This window comes from Podarcis melisellensis, assembly GCF_964234715.1.
Source record: "Podarcis melisellensis genome assembly, chromosome: 3".
Taxonomy (NCBI): domain Eukaryota; kingdom Metazoa; phylum Chordata; class Lepidosauria; order Squamata; family Lacertidae; genus Podarcis; species Podarcis melisellensis.
Genome location: NC_138530.1, coordinates 11,390,243 through 11,404,615, shown reverse-complemented (window position 1 = coordinate 11,404,615; position 14,373 = coordinate 11,390,243). Strand labels below are relative to the sequence as shown.

Here is a 14,373-nt window from a genome sequence, read left to right as displayed (position 1 = left end):
TGGCTAGGAGGCAATTCCAGGCTGCTTGTTCCGATGACAACATTTTGGAGGTCCCAGGTCGCAAGGTGGTTAGATTGGTCTCGGCTAGGGTCAGGACCTTTTCAGTACTGGCCCCGACTTGGTGGAACGCTCTGTCACAAGAGACTAGGGCCCTGTGGGACTTGACATCTTTCCACAGGGCCTGCAAGACAGAGCTGTTCCTCCTGGCCTTTGGTTTGCACTCAGTCTGAGCCTTATGTTTCCCTCCCCTTACGGTTTTGATCTATGGGCTACTTTTAAAATGAGGCTGCATTTTAAATTTCATTTTAACCTGTATTTTAAATTGGTTTTTTTCCTATTATGTTTTTACTGTAATTTTACTGGTGTTAGCCGTCCTGAGCCCGGCTCTGGCTGGAGACGGCAGGGTATAATTTTTTTTTTAATTATTATTATTATTATTATTATTATTATTATTATTATTATTATTATTATTATTATATTTTTCATGTACTGAAGTAACAAAGGACAAGAAAACAGACAACCTTTTCTTATACTGGATGTATCCCAATACGTATCCATTTCTTTATTTTATGTATTATTTTGTTTGGGATTTGAGAGCTGTATATCTGTGATGCTTTAATAAAGGAAAACACGGCGAAAGAAGGAGAAAATAGTATTGGTATTTTGGGTAGGCTGTGCAAAAGAACAGCAGGAGCGATTCATTATTTCCTCTCTCTATCTCTCTCTGCCTTTGAATGGCAGGTTTGTTTACTTTGGTGATCACAGAAGCAATGGGGGGGGAGCCTCAGTACCACAACAACCAGCAGAAATCAAACCTTCAAGCTCAGAATGTAAGCATTTATTCTGGAAATCGATGTATTCATTTCAGGAGATTGCTCCTCCTTGTCTATCAATGAGAGTTCAGTCCCAGGTAAATGCCCCATTTTGGAGAAACAGTATGAGGGACTCGAGAGAGCGGTCTGGATCCTGCTGGAAGGAAAGGGAGAGGCAAGAAGTTAACAATTTTACGACCCCTTCATGATCAGGATGGATATTCGCGTATAGAGAGAAGTGTGAAATCGGGTTATTTTTGTATTGCATTACGACTTAGGACGGCCTTCTATCTATTACTCGAAGTACATCAATACTAAGCTGCTTAAAAACTCACTGTTGCTGAGCTTCAAGTCATATAGCAATTTCTTTTCAGTTCCTTGGTGAGATCTTGGGCACTTTGGAATATAAGAACATAGGAAATTGCCTCACGCAGAGTCACTTGGTCGAGTTTAGTATTGTCCACACGGATTGGCAGCTGCTCTTCAGGCATTCTGGCAGATGACATTCGCAGCCCAACTTGGAGACCCCAAAGACCGAGGCTGGGATCTCCTGTGTGGAAAAGAGGTGTTCACAGGGTTCAAGGAATTTGTGGGTAGTTCTAAGGGTTGCAAGCAGAAAATTCAGGGGGGGGGGGATTCAGTCACACAAAGAGAAACCCTACCACTGATGAAATGTTCACCTTTAGTGCTCTGTTACCTTGACAGATCAGAAGGTCGGCGGTTCGAATCCCTGCGACGGAGTGAGCTCCAGTTGCTCAGTCCCAGCTCCTGCCAACATAGCAGTTCAAAAGCATGTCAAAGTGGGAGTAGATAAATAGGTATCGCTGTGGTGGGAAGGTAAACGGTGTTTCCGTGCGCTGCTCTGGTTCCCCAGAAGTGGCTTAGTCATGCTGGCCACATGACCCAGAAAAACTGTCTGCGGACAAACATCGGCTCCCTTGGCCAGTAAAGCGAGATGAACACGTAACATAGGACACAGGTGGCACTGTGGGTTAAACCACAGAGCCTAGGGCTTGCCGATCAGAAGGTCGGCGGTTCGAATCCCCGTGACGGGGTGAGCTCCCATCGCTCAGTCCCAGCTCCTGCCGACATAGCAGTTTGAAAAAGTGCAAGTAGATAAATAGGTATCACTGTGGTAGGAAGGTAAACATCATTTCCGTGCGCTGCTCTGGTTCGCCAGAAGCGGCTTAGTCATGCTGCCCACATGACCCAGAAACTGTACGCCAGCTCCCTTGGCCAGTAAAGCGAGATGTGCTGCAATCCCAGAGTCGTCTACGGCTGGACCTAACAGTCAGGTCCCTTTACTTTTACCTTGACCTTGACTACAGCCCAAAGGACTTGCATATCTGATTTAGTTCAACCTTCTACCTACCCCTGGAGTAGCTTATTATGTCAAAGAAGAAGAAGAAGAAGAAGAAGAAGAAGAAGAAGAAGAAGAAGAAGAAGAAGAAGAAGAAGAAATAATTAAGGATGACAACTTGGAAAAAGAAATCATAATTATTATTTTTGCTGCTGATCGCCTGATTTTTCAATAGCTCATTAAAAAGACGCAAGGCAAAAAGGTAGCAAACTGTGATAGCTATTAAGTTGTTTGAAGAAGCATCAACAGAGCCAGGAAGGGAGGAATTTACTGGCAATACACATTTTCCAGTTTCCCCCCCTGTTTTTTTTTTACCGGCACTCAATAAATTTGCTGGCAATTGGCAAGTCACTTTTTGATGGTGTTATTGAGGATGTACCAGCAATCAGAGCCAAAACGAGTAACTTGCCCCAAATTTGCAAGTCTAATGCTGCCATTGGAGAAGATACTAAAATATGATTCCCTCCCCGCTTTCCCAAACCCTTGATTGCTTCCGTTCCCTTCATTTTCATCTTGGTTTGCAACTGATAAAGTGTGACTTTGCAAATCTCAGCGGAATATCTTGGGAACAAAAGTGGATAATGACACAAACATGTATTATTTATAATATGCCGGGGATGTAGATATTTAAATAGAAGGGGGGGGGAGGAGGAATCAACTTGCCAAAAATCACGAGCAATAAAAGAAGTCCCAAATGAAGCCAAGAAAGAATCATAAATGAGAAGAAAATTAGACTCTCTTTGGACAAGAAGGCTCAGAAAATGTTACATTTGTGAGCTAAGATGAAATTCACCCAGGATTATCAACCTCATATATCCAACATGCTTAAGTCTAATTAATGCATGAAGGTGTTAAGACCCTAGAGTAAGCTGTCCTGCCAGACTTAGCTACGTCACCCCCCTCACCTTGGGAAAAAGGGTAATCAAGCCTTTGTTCTTCTGTTCAACCATGTGAACCCTACCAGTAAATAGGTCTAAGCTTGATGCTCCAAGCTCAGACCATGTGGTTTAACCAAGCCATCCTTGTGTTTCTATACAAACAATTTTGAAACATTTACCACTTTGGAACCTAAGTTTTACTGCCTGTGTTTTCTTGCTGCTGTATGGAAAAGCACATGAATCTGACCTTTGAAGAGTTTGTAAGTAAACCATTTTTAAATTACCAAACATGTGCTCTTTCTATGCAAAGGGGAACTTTGGAAGCTACTTAGATGGGGATATTTTAAAGGTCTAACAGCCTATATTTCCACGCTTTACTTTGCTGCATTTTTTTGCAATTTAAAATTTCTGCTGGGGTTCTCTCACCAAATACTTATCACCCAGCAGAATAACAAGAAAAGTGTAATTCCTCTCAGTGAAAAGGCAAATAAATGAATCAGCTCAGACAGGATTTTTTTTTTTTTAATTTAAGGTCCTGGAATCTATTTTGAGGGATTCATTGCTTTCCACAAGGAGCACACATATTTTTTCTTGCTGTTGCTCTGGGTTAAATAGGTTAAGTACCTACGGGACCACCTCTCCTGGTATGTCCCATGGAGGACCTTACGGTCTTCAAACAAAAACATCTTGGAGGTCCTGGGCCACATGGAGGTTAGGCTGGCCTCAACCAGAGTCAGGGCTTTTTTGGCTGTGGCCCTGATCTGGTGGAACGCTCTGCCACAAGAAACCAGGGCCCTGCGAGACTTGACATCATTCTGCAGGGCCTGCAAGACAGAGCCAGGCCTTTGGCCAAGGCACAGTCTGACCTCCTCCTTTGGTAATCATCATAGAACTCTAGCCCAATGGTTGCCATTAATTTGATTTTGAATTGATTTTGGAATGAATTGATTTTAGAATGCTGTGTTACTTTTATTGTTGTTAGCTGCTCGGAGCCCAGCTTTGGCTGGGGAGGGCGGGATATAAATAAGTTGTTGTTGTTGTTGTTAAGTTGGTTTCTGACCCTACAAAACCTGCTTCCTAGATGAATGCCAATGTCACAAGCGGCAATACCTCCATCACAAGAAGTCCTCCTTCGGTTTGCTTTTGAATCCATCAAGAGACAGTTGTCTGCCTATAGCTTCACCTTGTGAGAGCCAGTGTGGTGTAGTGGTTAAGAGCGGTGGACTCGTAATCTGGGTAACCGGGTTCGCGTCTCCGCTCCTCCACCTGCAGCTGCTGGGTGACCTTGGGTCAGTCACACTTCTCTGAAGTCTCTCAGCCCCACTCACCTCACAGACTGTTTGTTGTAGGGGAGGAAGGGAAAGGAGAATGTTAGCCACTTTGAGACTCCTTCGGGTAGTGATAAAGCAGGATATCAAATCCAAACTACTACTACTACTACTACTACTACTACTACTACTACTCTTCTTCTTCTTCTTCTTCTTCTTCTTCTTCTTCTTCTTCTTCTTCTTCTTCTTGTCTAAGATGTCTACTTTCTTGACAAAGATCCCATGGCTGATTCCAGCTTCCACCAATCTCAGCATGTTGTTGGACTACAACGCCCATGATCCTCAAGCTCCAGCATGACCAGTGCTTAAGGACGATGGGAAGAAGAAGAAAAAGAAGAAGAAGAAGAAGAAGAAGAAGAAGAAGAAGAAGAAGAAGAAGAAGAAGAAGAGTTTGGATTTGATATCCCGCCTTTCACTCCCTTTAAGGAGTCTCAAAGTGGCTCACAATCTCCTTTCCCTTCCTCCCCCACAACAAACACTCTGTGAGGTGAGTGGGGCTGAGAGACTTCAGAGAAGTGTGACTGGCCCAAGGTCACCCAGCAGCTGCATGTGGAGGAGCGGAGACGCGAACCCGGTTCCCCAGATTATGAGACTACCGCTCTTAACCACTACACCACATTGGCTCACATCACTTTGTCTATCTTGGCTTGTTATCCTTTATATAAAATTTTTGCGACTGTACAGGACTAAGGCACAGGCTACCGAATAAGTAGAGATTTCATTTCACCTGATGTAGCTTTCCGCACTTCTTCAAAATAACACCCCCCCCCCAGCCAAAATCCTCTTCTAAAGAAGTACTAGGGGAAAACTACAGTGCGGTGTAATGGTTTGGGTGCTGGACTATGACCTTGGTGACCAGGGCTCAAATCTCCACTCAGTCACTGTTAAAATTCAAGCTCCGTGATTGCAGTCATGGGATTGTTGTCTATCACATGACGGTGCATGTGATAGACAACAATCCCATGTGACAAGAGACAGGATGTGTTTTACTGTGACAAGAGACAGGATGTGTTTTACTGTGTTCTGTGAAGTAGGACTGTTGTCCTTTTTTCTCTTTGCTGTCTGATGCGAGAGAGAGAGGGAGCCATGTTGCAGCGCTCCGTGTGTGTTTATATGTAAATAAAGTAGATTAGCCAAAATGCTGAGTTGCTGAGGTCTGTCACACGCATGATGCGCAAACTCTGCAGATCCCTAAGTGTGCTGGTGTTGGTTGGCATCGGTCGCTGTGATGTTTGGACAGAAGAAAGCTTTTGAAGCTCCCGAATGATTGACCAGGAGGGAGAGAACATGCTAGTTGGGCATGTGTCTCTGCCAGGGTTCTACTCGAGTGTAGGCTGAACTCCTGATAGTCACATGGAGTTGAAGCTCACTAGGTGACGAAAGGCCAGCCACAGTGTCTCAGCCTAACCTCCCTCACAGGGTTGTTGTGGAGATAAAATGGGGAGGAAGAGAACCCTCTTTGGGGGAAAGGTGGGGTGGAAATGCAACAAAAATAAATATTCTGCCTTGGCCAGACCATTACTGGAATACCGTGTCCAGTTCTGGGCACCACAATTTAAGGGGGATGTTGACAAGCTGGAAGGTGTGCGGAGGAGGCCAACCAAGATGATCAAAGGTCTGGAAACCAAGCCTTATGAGGAACAGTGGAGGGAACTGGATATGTTTATCCAGGAAATGAGGAGCGAGCGAGAGAGAGAGAGACGAGATGAGAGCCATCTTCAAATATCTGAAGGACTGTCACATGGAAGAGGGAGCAAGCTTGCTTTCTCCTGTTCTGGAGGGTAGGACTCGAACCAATGGCTTCAAGTTGCAAGGAAGGAGATTCCGACTAAACATTCTGAAAAACGTTCTGACAGTAAGAGCTGTTTGACAGTGAAACAGACTCCCACAAGAGGCGATGGACTCTCCTTCCTTGGAGGTTTTTTAATTCCGATGGCAATCTGTCATGGATGCTTCAGCTGCTATGGATGAAGCAAACTTGTTTTCTCCTGCTTCACTTAATAGATTGAAATTTGGGGGTAGAAAAAAAAGAAAAGAAAAAAAGAAACAACAACAGACATCTGAAACAATGTACAGTGGTACGTTGGTTTACAACCATAATCCATTCCGGAGGTCCATTTGTAAACCAAAACAGGTTGCAACCCAAGGCGTGCTTTCACCAATGGGGCCTCCAATTTTATTTGTCCATATTCCAAAAAAAGAAAAAGAAAAAAGGGTTGTAATCCAAAAAAAGGTTGCAAACCAGGACACGCACTTCCAGGTTTGAAGTGTTTGTAATCCACAACGTAAGCAAACCAAGACGTATGCAAACCAAGCTACCACTGTTACTTATAAAAATGTTACTTATAAAAATGTTACATTAATACAAAGTTACTAATATACAGTCATACCTCATGTTACGTTTGCTTCATGTTACATTTTTTCAGATTGCGTCCCGCAGCGACCCAAAAGTACTAGAAAGGGTTACTTCCGGGTTTCGTCGCTCGTGCATGCGCAGAAGTGCTAAAGCACGCTTCGCGCATGCGCACAAGCGCCAAATCTTGCTGTGCACCTGTGCAGATACGCCGCTTCAGGTTGCAGACTTTTCATGTTGCGAACGGCCTCTGGAACGGATCCCGTTCGCAACCAGAGGTACCACTGTATAGAAATCAGTATCACACCCTATCTCTCAGCCTCCGGTTTCTCAACATGGCTCCAATCAAGCTCTCAGCTCACCAACGAAAACCTCACAGCAAGAAGAGATCCTGGAAAAGGTGGCCGTTTCCCCAGCCTTCCACTCTAAAATTGCTTTTCATGGGCACTCCCTCAGGCTGCCCACAGCTGTGGCCCATGCAGCTGCACACCCAGTTCCAAGGACAGCAGTGGAGTTTCCCAGGTGGTCCAGAGGATGGGGCAAGGCTTGGGCAAACACCTGCCAAGGACTCTTCAGTTGTGATCCCTGCTGTGCAGGGGGGTGGACTAGATGATCCTTAGGAACCCTCTTCTAATTCTAGAATTCTGTTAGGATTGCCACCTTTGTTCTGGCAAAATACAGGACAGGGCAGGGCTGTTGGGGGATGACCCCCCACCCCAAATCTGGTGCTGAAGTGACTTCAAAGCAATCCATTGCCATCTATTGCAGCCTAACAGGGTGGCCCCTGGGGAATTTGTCACACATAAACATGACTTTGTAAATCTGTCTGTGCTTGGCTTTCTTCTTCTTCTTCTTCTTCTTCTTCTTCTTCTTCTTCTTCTTCTTCTTCCTCCTCCTCCTCCTCCTCCTCCTCCTCCTCCTCCTCCTCTTCTTCTTCTTCTTCTTTAGTCCTTTAGTCGTGTCTCACTCTTCATGACCCCATGGACCAGAGCACGCCAGGCACTCCTGTCTTCCACTGCCTCCCGCAGTTTGGTCAAACTCATGCTGGTGGCTTCGAGAACACTGTCCCACCATCTCATCCTCTGTCGTCCCCTTCTCCTTGTGCCCTCCATCTTTCCCAACATCAAGGTCTTTTCCAGGGAGTCTTCCCTTCTCATGAGGTGGCCAAAGTATTGGAGCCTCAGCTTCAGGATCTGTCCTTCCAGTGAGCACTCAGGGCTGATTTCCTTAAGAATGGATAGGTTTGATCTTCTTGCAGTCCATGGGACTCTCAAGAGTCTCCTCCAGCACCATAATTCAAAAGCATCCATTCTTCGGTGATCAGCCTTATTTATGGTCCAGCTCTCACTTCCGTACATCACTACTGGGGAAACCATAGCTTTAACAATACGGACCTTTGTTGGCAAGGTTGGCAAGGAACTTTGTCCCCTTTGTGGATCACTGCCTTGTCATGGTGAAGGGGCTTAAATAACTCAGAGAAGCTATGAGCTATGCCATGCAGGGCCACCCAAGACGGACAGGTCATAGTGGAGAGATTTGACCACACGTGATCCACCTGGAGCAGGAACCGGCAAGCCACTCCAGTATCCCTGCCAAGAAAACTCCATGGACAAAGCTTGGCTTACCCAGAGCTTAAATGCATGACCTTTCACACAGACTTCCACACGCCTGCATTTGGAGTGGACCCCTAACTTGGCACAGAGAGGGAGAGAGAGAGATATGGGGGGCATTTGTCCCCCTAGATCAGGTAAATAAGTTAAAATACCGTATTTTTCACTCTATAAGACGCACCAGACCATAAGACGCACCTAGTTTTTGGAGGAGGAAAACAAGAAAAAAAATATTCTGAATCTCAGAAGCCAGAACAGCAAGAGGGATCACTGCACAGCGAAAGCAGCAATCCCTCTTGCTGTTCTGGCTTCTGGGATAGCTGCGCAGCCTGCATTCACTCCATAAGATGCACACACATTTCCCCTTACTTTTTAGGAGGGAAAAAGTGAGTCTTATAGAGCAAAAAATACGGTACTTAACTAATTGACCTACTGAGTCACAGATTGGTCCGAATATACCCACAAATAAGCCACACCTTTAAAATTCAGGGCGGTAGTTCTTGGAGGCGGGTGCGCAGTTCCGAATATAAGACACTTTAACTTTTCACAGTCAGAATTTGGAAAAAAAAGGGTGGCTTATATTCGGGCCAATACGGTAGGTTAGGGACGCTGGTGGCGCTGTAGGTTAAACCACAGAGCCTAGGACTTACTGATCAGAAGGTCGGTGGTTCGAATCCCCATGACAGGTGAGCTCCCGTTGCTCAGTCCCTGCTCCTGCCAGCCTAGCAGTTCGAAAGCGCATCAAAGTGCAAGTAGATAAATAGGTACCGCTCCAGCGTTTCCGTGCACTGCTCTGGAAGCGGCTTAGTCATGCTGGCCACATGACCCGGAAGCTGTACGCCGGCTCCCTCGGCCAATAAAGCGAGATGAGCGCCGCAACCCCAGAGTCCTCCGCAACAGGACCTAATAGTCAGGGGTCCCTTTACCTTTAAGGTAGGTTCTGCCAAACCACCACCCCCCATTTCTGCCTATGCCCATGGAGAGACAATATCTGAAATACAGCTGTAACAATACAGGACGTAGCATTTTACATTGAATAGGGGACAATCCTGTATTATGAAGGATAGGTGTCAAGTCCTAAATTTTGTAATTCGATGATTCAGTGCTAGACGGAGCGCCTGTAGGCCAAGCCCGCGAGGTGGCGCCTGCGAGCCGCGCCTCCCTCTCTCTCGCCCCCCCAGCTCCCCCCCCCCAGCATCGCACGTGGTTCACCACCTCCCAGCTGAAAAGCCGCGCGCCGCCTCACTTTCGCTCTCACTCTCACTCTCGCCCGGCCAACGTGGACCGCGCCGCGGGCGCAGCGCCTGCCCAGGGCGCCGGACCAGACCCTCCCGTGCCCAATGCGCGCTCTGGGCATCCCGTGGCTCCGAGAGCGCCGCTCGGAGCGTCCGCAGGGAGCCGGTTGCGCGGGCTGAATCGGGGCGAGGCCCGGCTGCCCGGGACGGAGGAGGAGGAAGAAGAGGAGGAGGAGGATGGCTGCCAGGGACGAGCCTAGTTGAGAAGCGGGCAGCGCCCTTTCCTGAGCTGCAACGGAGGAAGGAGAGGGCGGATCGGTGCCCCAGCGCACGGATTCTCCCGGAGCAACGTGGGGAGGGTCCGGTTCTCTCTCGGATCTGTGCCTCTTTCCCGCTTCTCCAGACCCCGGTCTCCAAAGCTGCGTTGCCCAGACTGGGGAGTGGGGCGCAAACCTGCCCTTGGTCCGCATCCTCACGTACAAAAGACCCGCGTGTCGCCTTCCCGCGCTCGCTGCGTCCGGAGAGGGCGCGTGGGCGTGTTGCAGGATTTAACAGAAAGGCGACCTGCAAGCAAGGGAAAGTCCTCGAGTCCTGTCCGGGGGGATCTGGCAAAGAGACTCGGATCGTGCCACTCCCGGATCCCTGCTTCCGAGAGAGGTCTGGCGCCGGAGCAGATGCGGAGCAAGCCCTGACTTTCGCGGAGCAGAAGGACGCGAGGAGACACCCTCTCTGCGCCTCCTTTGGGAAAACAGGCTGGGAGGCGCTGGGTGAGCGACCCTTCTCTACCCGGCAGCGCTAAGGATCCTTTGGGGCGGCTCCACTTTGTTTGCAAAGAGCCGGACTTGGGAGGGGCGCGTGGACTCGCCCCACTCGTGATCGCGCCGCGTGGCTCGCAAGTTCGTAGGCGCGGGGGGCACTGTGAAACTCCTTAGCGCGCACGGGTATATATATATGTGTGTGTGTATTTTTCCTGTTGAATTGGGAAGATCCACTAAACTCTGAGGCTGAAGCTGTGCGGGAACACCCCAGCTCCTTGTTACACCCCCCCAGGCACACACACAACAAAGATTTTGCTGTTTTACGGCTCCTTCCGCCCAGGTACTGTTCTAAGCGCAGACTCAACAACCGGATCGGAGGATTGAAGATTCCTTATCTTCTCTCTGTCTCCCCCCACCTCTAAAATAATTTGCAAGGATGTCTTTGTCCTTCCTTCTGAGCAAGCCACAATAGCTTGGGGGAAAGCACCCCCCCTTCACTTTGCTCTTTACTGCATTCCGAAGTCACTCCGGTTTCTCGGAGAGGAACAGTCCCGACTGACTTAAAGGCGGTGTTTTCGAGATCTGAGGCTTGAGGGTCTTGGTGGAATACGGAGTGCAACGACATCCCCCCCTCCCCATCCTAGGCAGGCGATCCCGGAGCCACTTGGGCCGCCGGCACCATGTCTAAGGTGGCGACTCCGTCCGGATCCGCACCTGGAGCCGGGGCGTCGGCGTCCGGCTCGGAAAGTTGCGCGGCGGGTGTGGCCGAAGACCTCTCCAAGGTGTCGGACGAGGAGCTGCTCAAATGGACCAAGGAGGAGCTGATCCGGAGCTTGCGCAAGGCGGAGTCGGAGAAGATGAGCGCCATGCTGGACCACAGCAATCTCATCCGCGAGGTCAACCGGCGCCTGCAGCTTCACCTGGGCGAGATCCGGGGACTTAAGGTACACACCTGGGAGAGAGGGGATGGAGAGGGGAGGCCAGGGAGGGAGTAGTCTAATTTCTGCCGGGTGTCAGAGAGGCAAGATGTTTCTGTCTTCCCAGCTCTAGGAATCACAGCTGGGGAGAGAGATCTGTTTGGCCACTGGGAGAATATCCTGGATGCAGTTCCCTCCAATAATTTTTAAAAATATAGGAGCTAGCCGACCTGATTGGAAGAGTCCGTGACCAGAAGGAGGATTATCAGGAAGAATGGAGGAAATTTAAAGAATACTTAGTTAAATATGTTAAGTTAAATTAACTGGAAAAGCTTGCAAATACCAGATAGGTCTAGGATTTAAATATGTAATGGGATGAATTAATATGTTTAATGCTGAATTGGAAAGAAAGAAAGATGTTAAGTGATTAAGTTAGTTTTATAAGAATATTGGTTTTGGAAAACCGTTAAAATGATATACACTGAAATTCAACCAGGGGGATACGAGGCAGTCACTTAACAATGTTACTAAGTTTGGTTCCAATACGGATGAGATTTATGTTTGTTTGTTTGTTTATTGATTTTTTGGAAAATCAATAAAAATTTTCAAAAAAAGAATTTTAAAAAATGTCTTTAGGTGGAGAATCCAAATGGCATCTATCTCTCTCACTTGCTTCCCAATGGGAAGTTCTTCTCTTGAATTACTGAACAGCTGCTGGGAGACTTTCCACCCGGGAGATTCATCTGTCTCCCATTCTGTTGTCTCCAAAATCTGCCAGCTGAGATTGGTTTGCCTCATGCTAGTGTTGCCTCTGCCTCTTTGCCGTGAAAACAATGTTTCCTTGGTCTTAGATGCCAGCCATCCCTCTCCAAAAAGAAACAAACAGTTATTGCTTCGATTGCTAGGACTCACAGAATCGTAGCGTTGGAAGGGACCCCAAGGGTCATCTAGTCCAACCCCGTGCAATTCCGGAATCCTACCCTGGGTGGGCTTGAACCACCAACCTTCTGGTTAAGAGCCAGGCACTCTGACCCATTGCGCCGCAGAGGTGCCTCAGTCCCAGAGCATGTGGAGTAAGGTTAATGTGTAACCTTTGAGAATGTGCAGAGTGCAGTCAGCACTGAGTGATGGGTTAGGAACAGCTTAAGGTCACCCAAGTGAGGTTCATGGCTGAAGTAGGGATTTGAACGCTGGTCACCCAGGTCCTAGTCCATGCCTCTAACCACTATGCCACACTGCCTCCCAATGCATGTTGGAGAATGTCCCTTGGAGAATGTTCAGAGGTCAGGAGGTGATGGTCTAGTGCATTGGGGGCAGTGACCGCCTACATATGTCTCCCCTCCCTAATTCCTTGAATGCAAATAGACCTAATGGACGCCTCAGTTCTTCTTCCCCTACCCCTGAAGGCACCATTTCTTCCAGCCATTGTAGAAGATGAATCTTCCTGGCCATCTTCTGGCCTTCAAAAACAGATTTTGGCATATCCCCTGTAAATGTGTTGCATATAGATTATGATTTTGGGGGCCTTAAGAGTACTTGGTCTCCATTTAACAGATCCTTGCTCCCCGCCTGGAAAGTTTATCAGATGTCAAGTTGATTACTGGTTAAACTGGAAAGAGACTCTGTAAGTAGAGTCGGGGGGGGGGGTGCCCTGAGTCTTTTGATATTCTTGCTTCATGGTTTGGACCCCCAGCCTTGAGCCCATGGGAGAATAAGGAGAGCCCTGCTGGCTCAGACTGGAGGTTATAGATCAGGCTTCCTCAACCTCGGCCCTCCAGATGTTTTGAGACTATTATTATTATTATTATTATTATTATTTATACCCCGCCGATCTGGCTGGGTTTCCCCAGCCAATTTGGGCAGCTTCCAACACAATCTTAAAATACAGTGATGCTTCAAACATTAAAAGTTTCCCTAAACAGGGAACAGACTACAATTCCCATCATCCCTGACCACTGGTCCTGCTAGCTGGGGATCATGGGAGTTGTAGTCCAGAAACATCCGGAGGGCTGAGGTTGAGGGGGCCTGTTATAGATAATAGAATCCTGGAGTTGGAAGAATCCTGCGGCTCATCTAGTCCAACCCCCTGCAATGCAGCTGTCCCGTATCGAGATTGAACCTGCAACCTTGGCGTTATCAGCAGCATGCTCTAAATGAGCTATCCAGGTCCATTTTCTCCTGCATCCTGTTTTCTGAAACAGCCAGCCAAATGTCTCTGGGCAACCAGAAGGCAGGGCATGAAGGCAGTAGCCCTGTTCTGGCATTGCTCCCCATCAAACCAATGTTTGGTGGTATACTGCCTGGAGGCTCTGTTGAGCCAGTGGTGTAGCGTGGGTTGTCAGCACCCGGGGCAAGGCAAGTAATTTGCGCCCCCCTAACCCTAACCCCCAGATGTTGTGCCCGGTGCGCCGGCCCCCCCTGCACCCCCCACGCTACACCACTGTGTTGAGCTGTCCTATGCACCAGGGACAAACTCTTTTTCAGAGTGCTTATCCCTTCCTAGCCAAATCAGCATTATCTATGCATAAGAGGGAGGGGCGGCAGGCCTGGGGTGGCCCCAGGGTTTGCAGAATTGCCCCCCTAAAACAAAAACAACTTAGGGGGGGAAATCTGTTTTAGAAACCACCTCATTGGACTGAGTATGCTGAGGATCTGCTGCAGGAGATAGGAAGTGGAATGGAGTATCTTGCAAAAGGGCATGGCTGGCTGCTTGGAGCACTGAACAGGAGTATTCCACGCTGCACCATTTTGTTGCAGGTCCCACTTATCATGACTAACTGTTACTTTATTGCCAGAGCGAGGGCTTTACTATTAGGAACTTTTTTTTCCATCTAGGGAGAAAATCCACTTTGGAATCCATTATCGGAATCCTTAATGCACAGTGGATTTTTTGCAGGAGATGATGTCTGAGTAGGAGCCTGAACATTGTGTCTGCTTAAGGAGCTTCTGCCTGCAATAATTTCTCCACCGTAGAATTTGCATTGCCACATGATCTTCTTTTTTCATAATTAAAACATGTGTCCTCTTTGCCTATTCTACCCTGGAGGAAAGATGCTCTGTCGGAATGGGGTGTTCATTGGCTGGCACAGGGGAGGTGGGAATATGAGGGGCACTTGGAAAGA

The 14,373-nt window shown here is 47.9% G+C and overlaps 1 protein-coding gene across 6 annotated transcripts in view; it reads left to right on the top strand.

Annotated features, from left to right (window-relative positions):
* The first annotated feature begins 9,591 nt into the window (after positions 1–9,591).
* CCDC85A (coiled-coil domain containing 85A) overlaps positions 9,592–14,373 on the top strand; it is a 150,789-nt gene continuing 146,007 nt past the window's right edge. For 2 of the 6 annotated variants that reach the window (XM_081904174.1, XM_081904175.1), the window contains exon 1: positions 9,593–11,278. In XM_081904174.1, coding sequence (XP_081760300.1) covers positions 11,015–11,278 — 264 coding nt within the window. In that variant the 5' untranslated portion in view covers positions 9,593–11,014. Of the gene's footprint in view, positions 11,279–14,373 lie in introns of all 6 variants that reach the window. The other 4 variants (XM_081904173.1, XM_081904172.1, XM_081904171.1 and 1 more) reach the window with 3 other exon arrangements.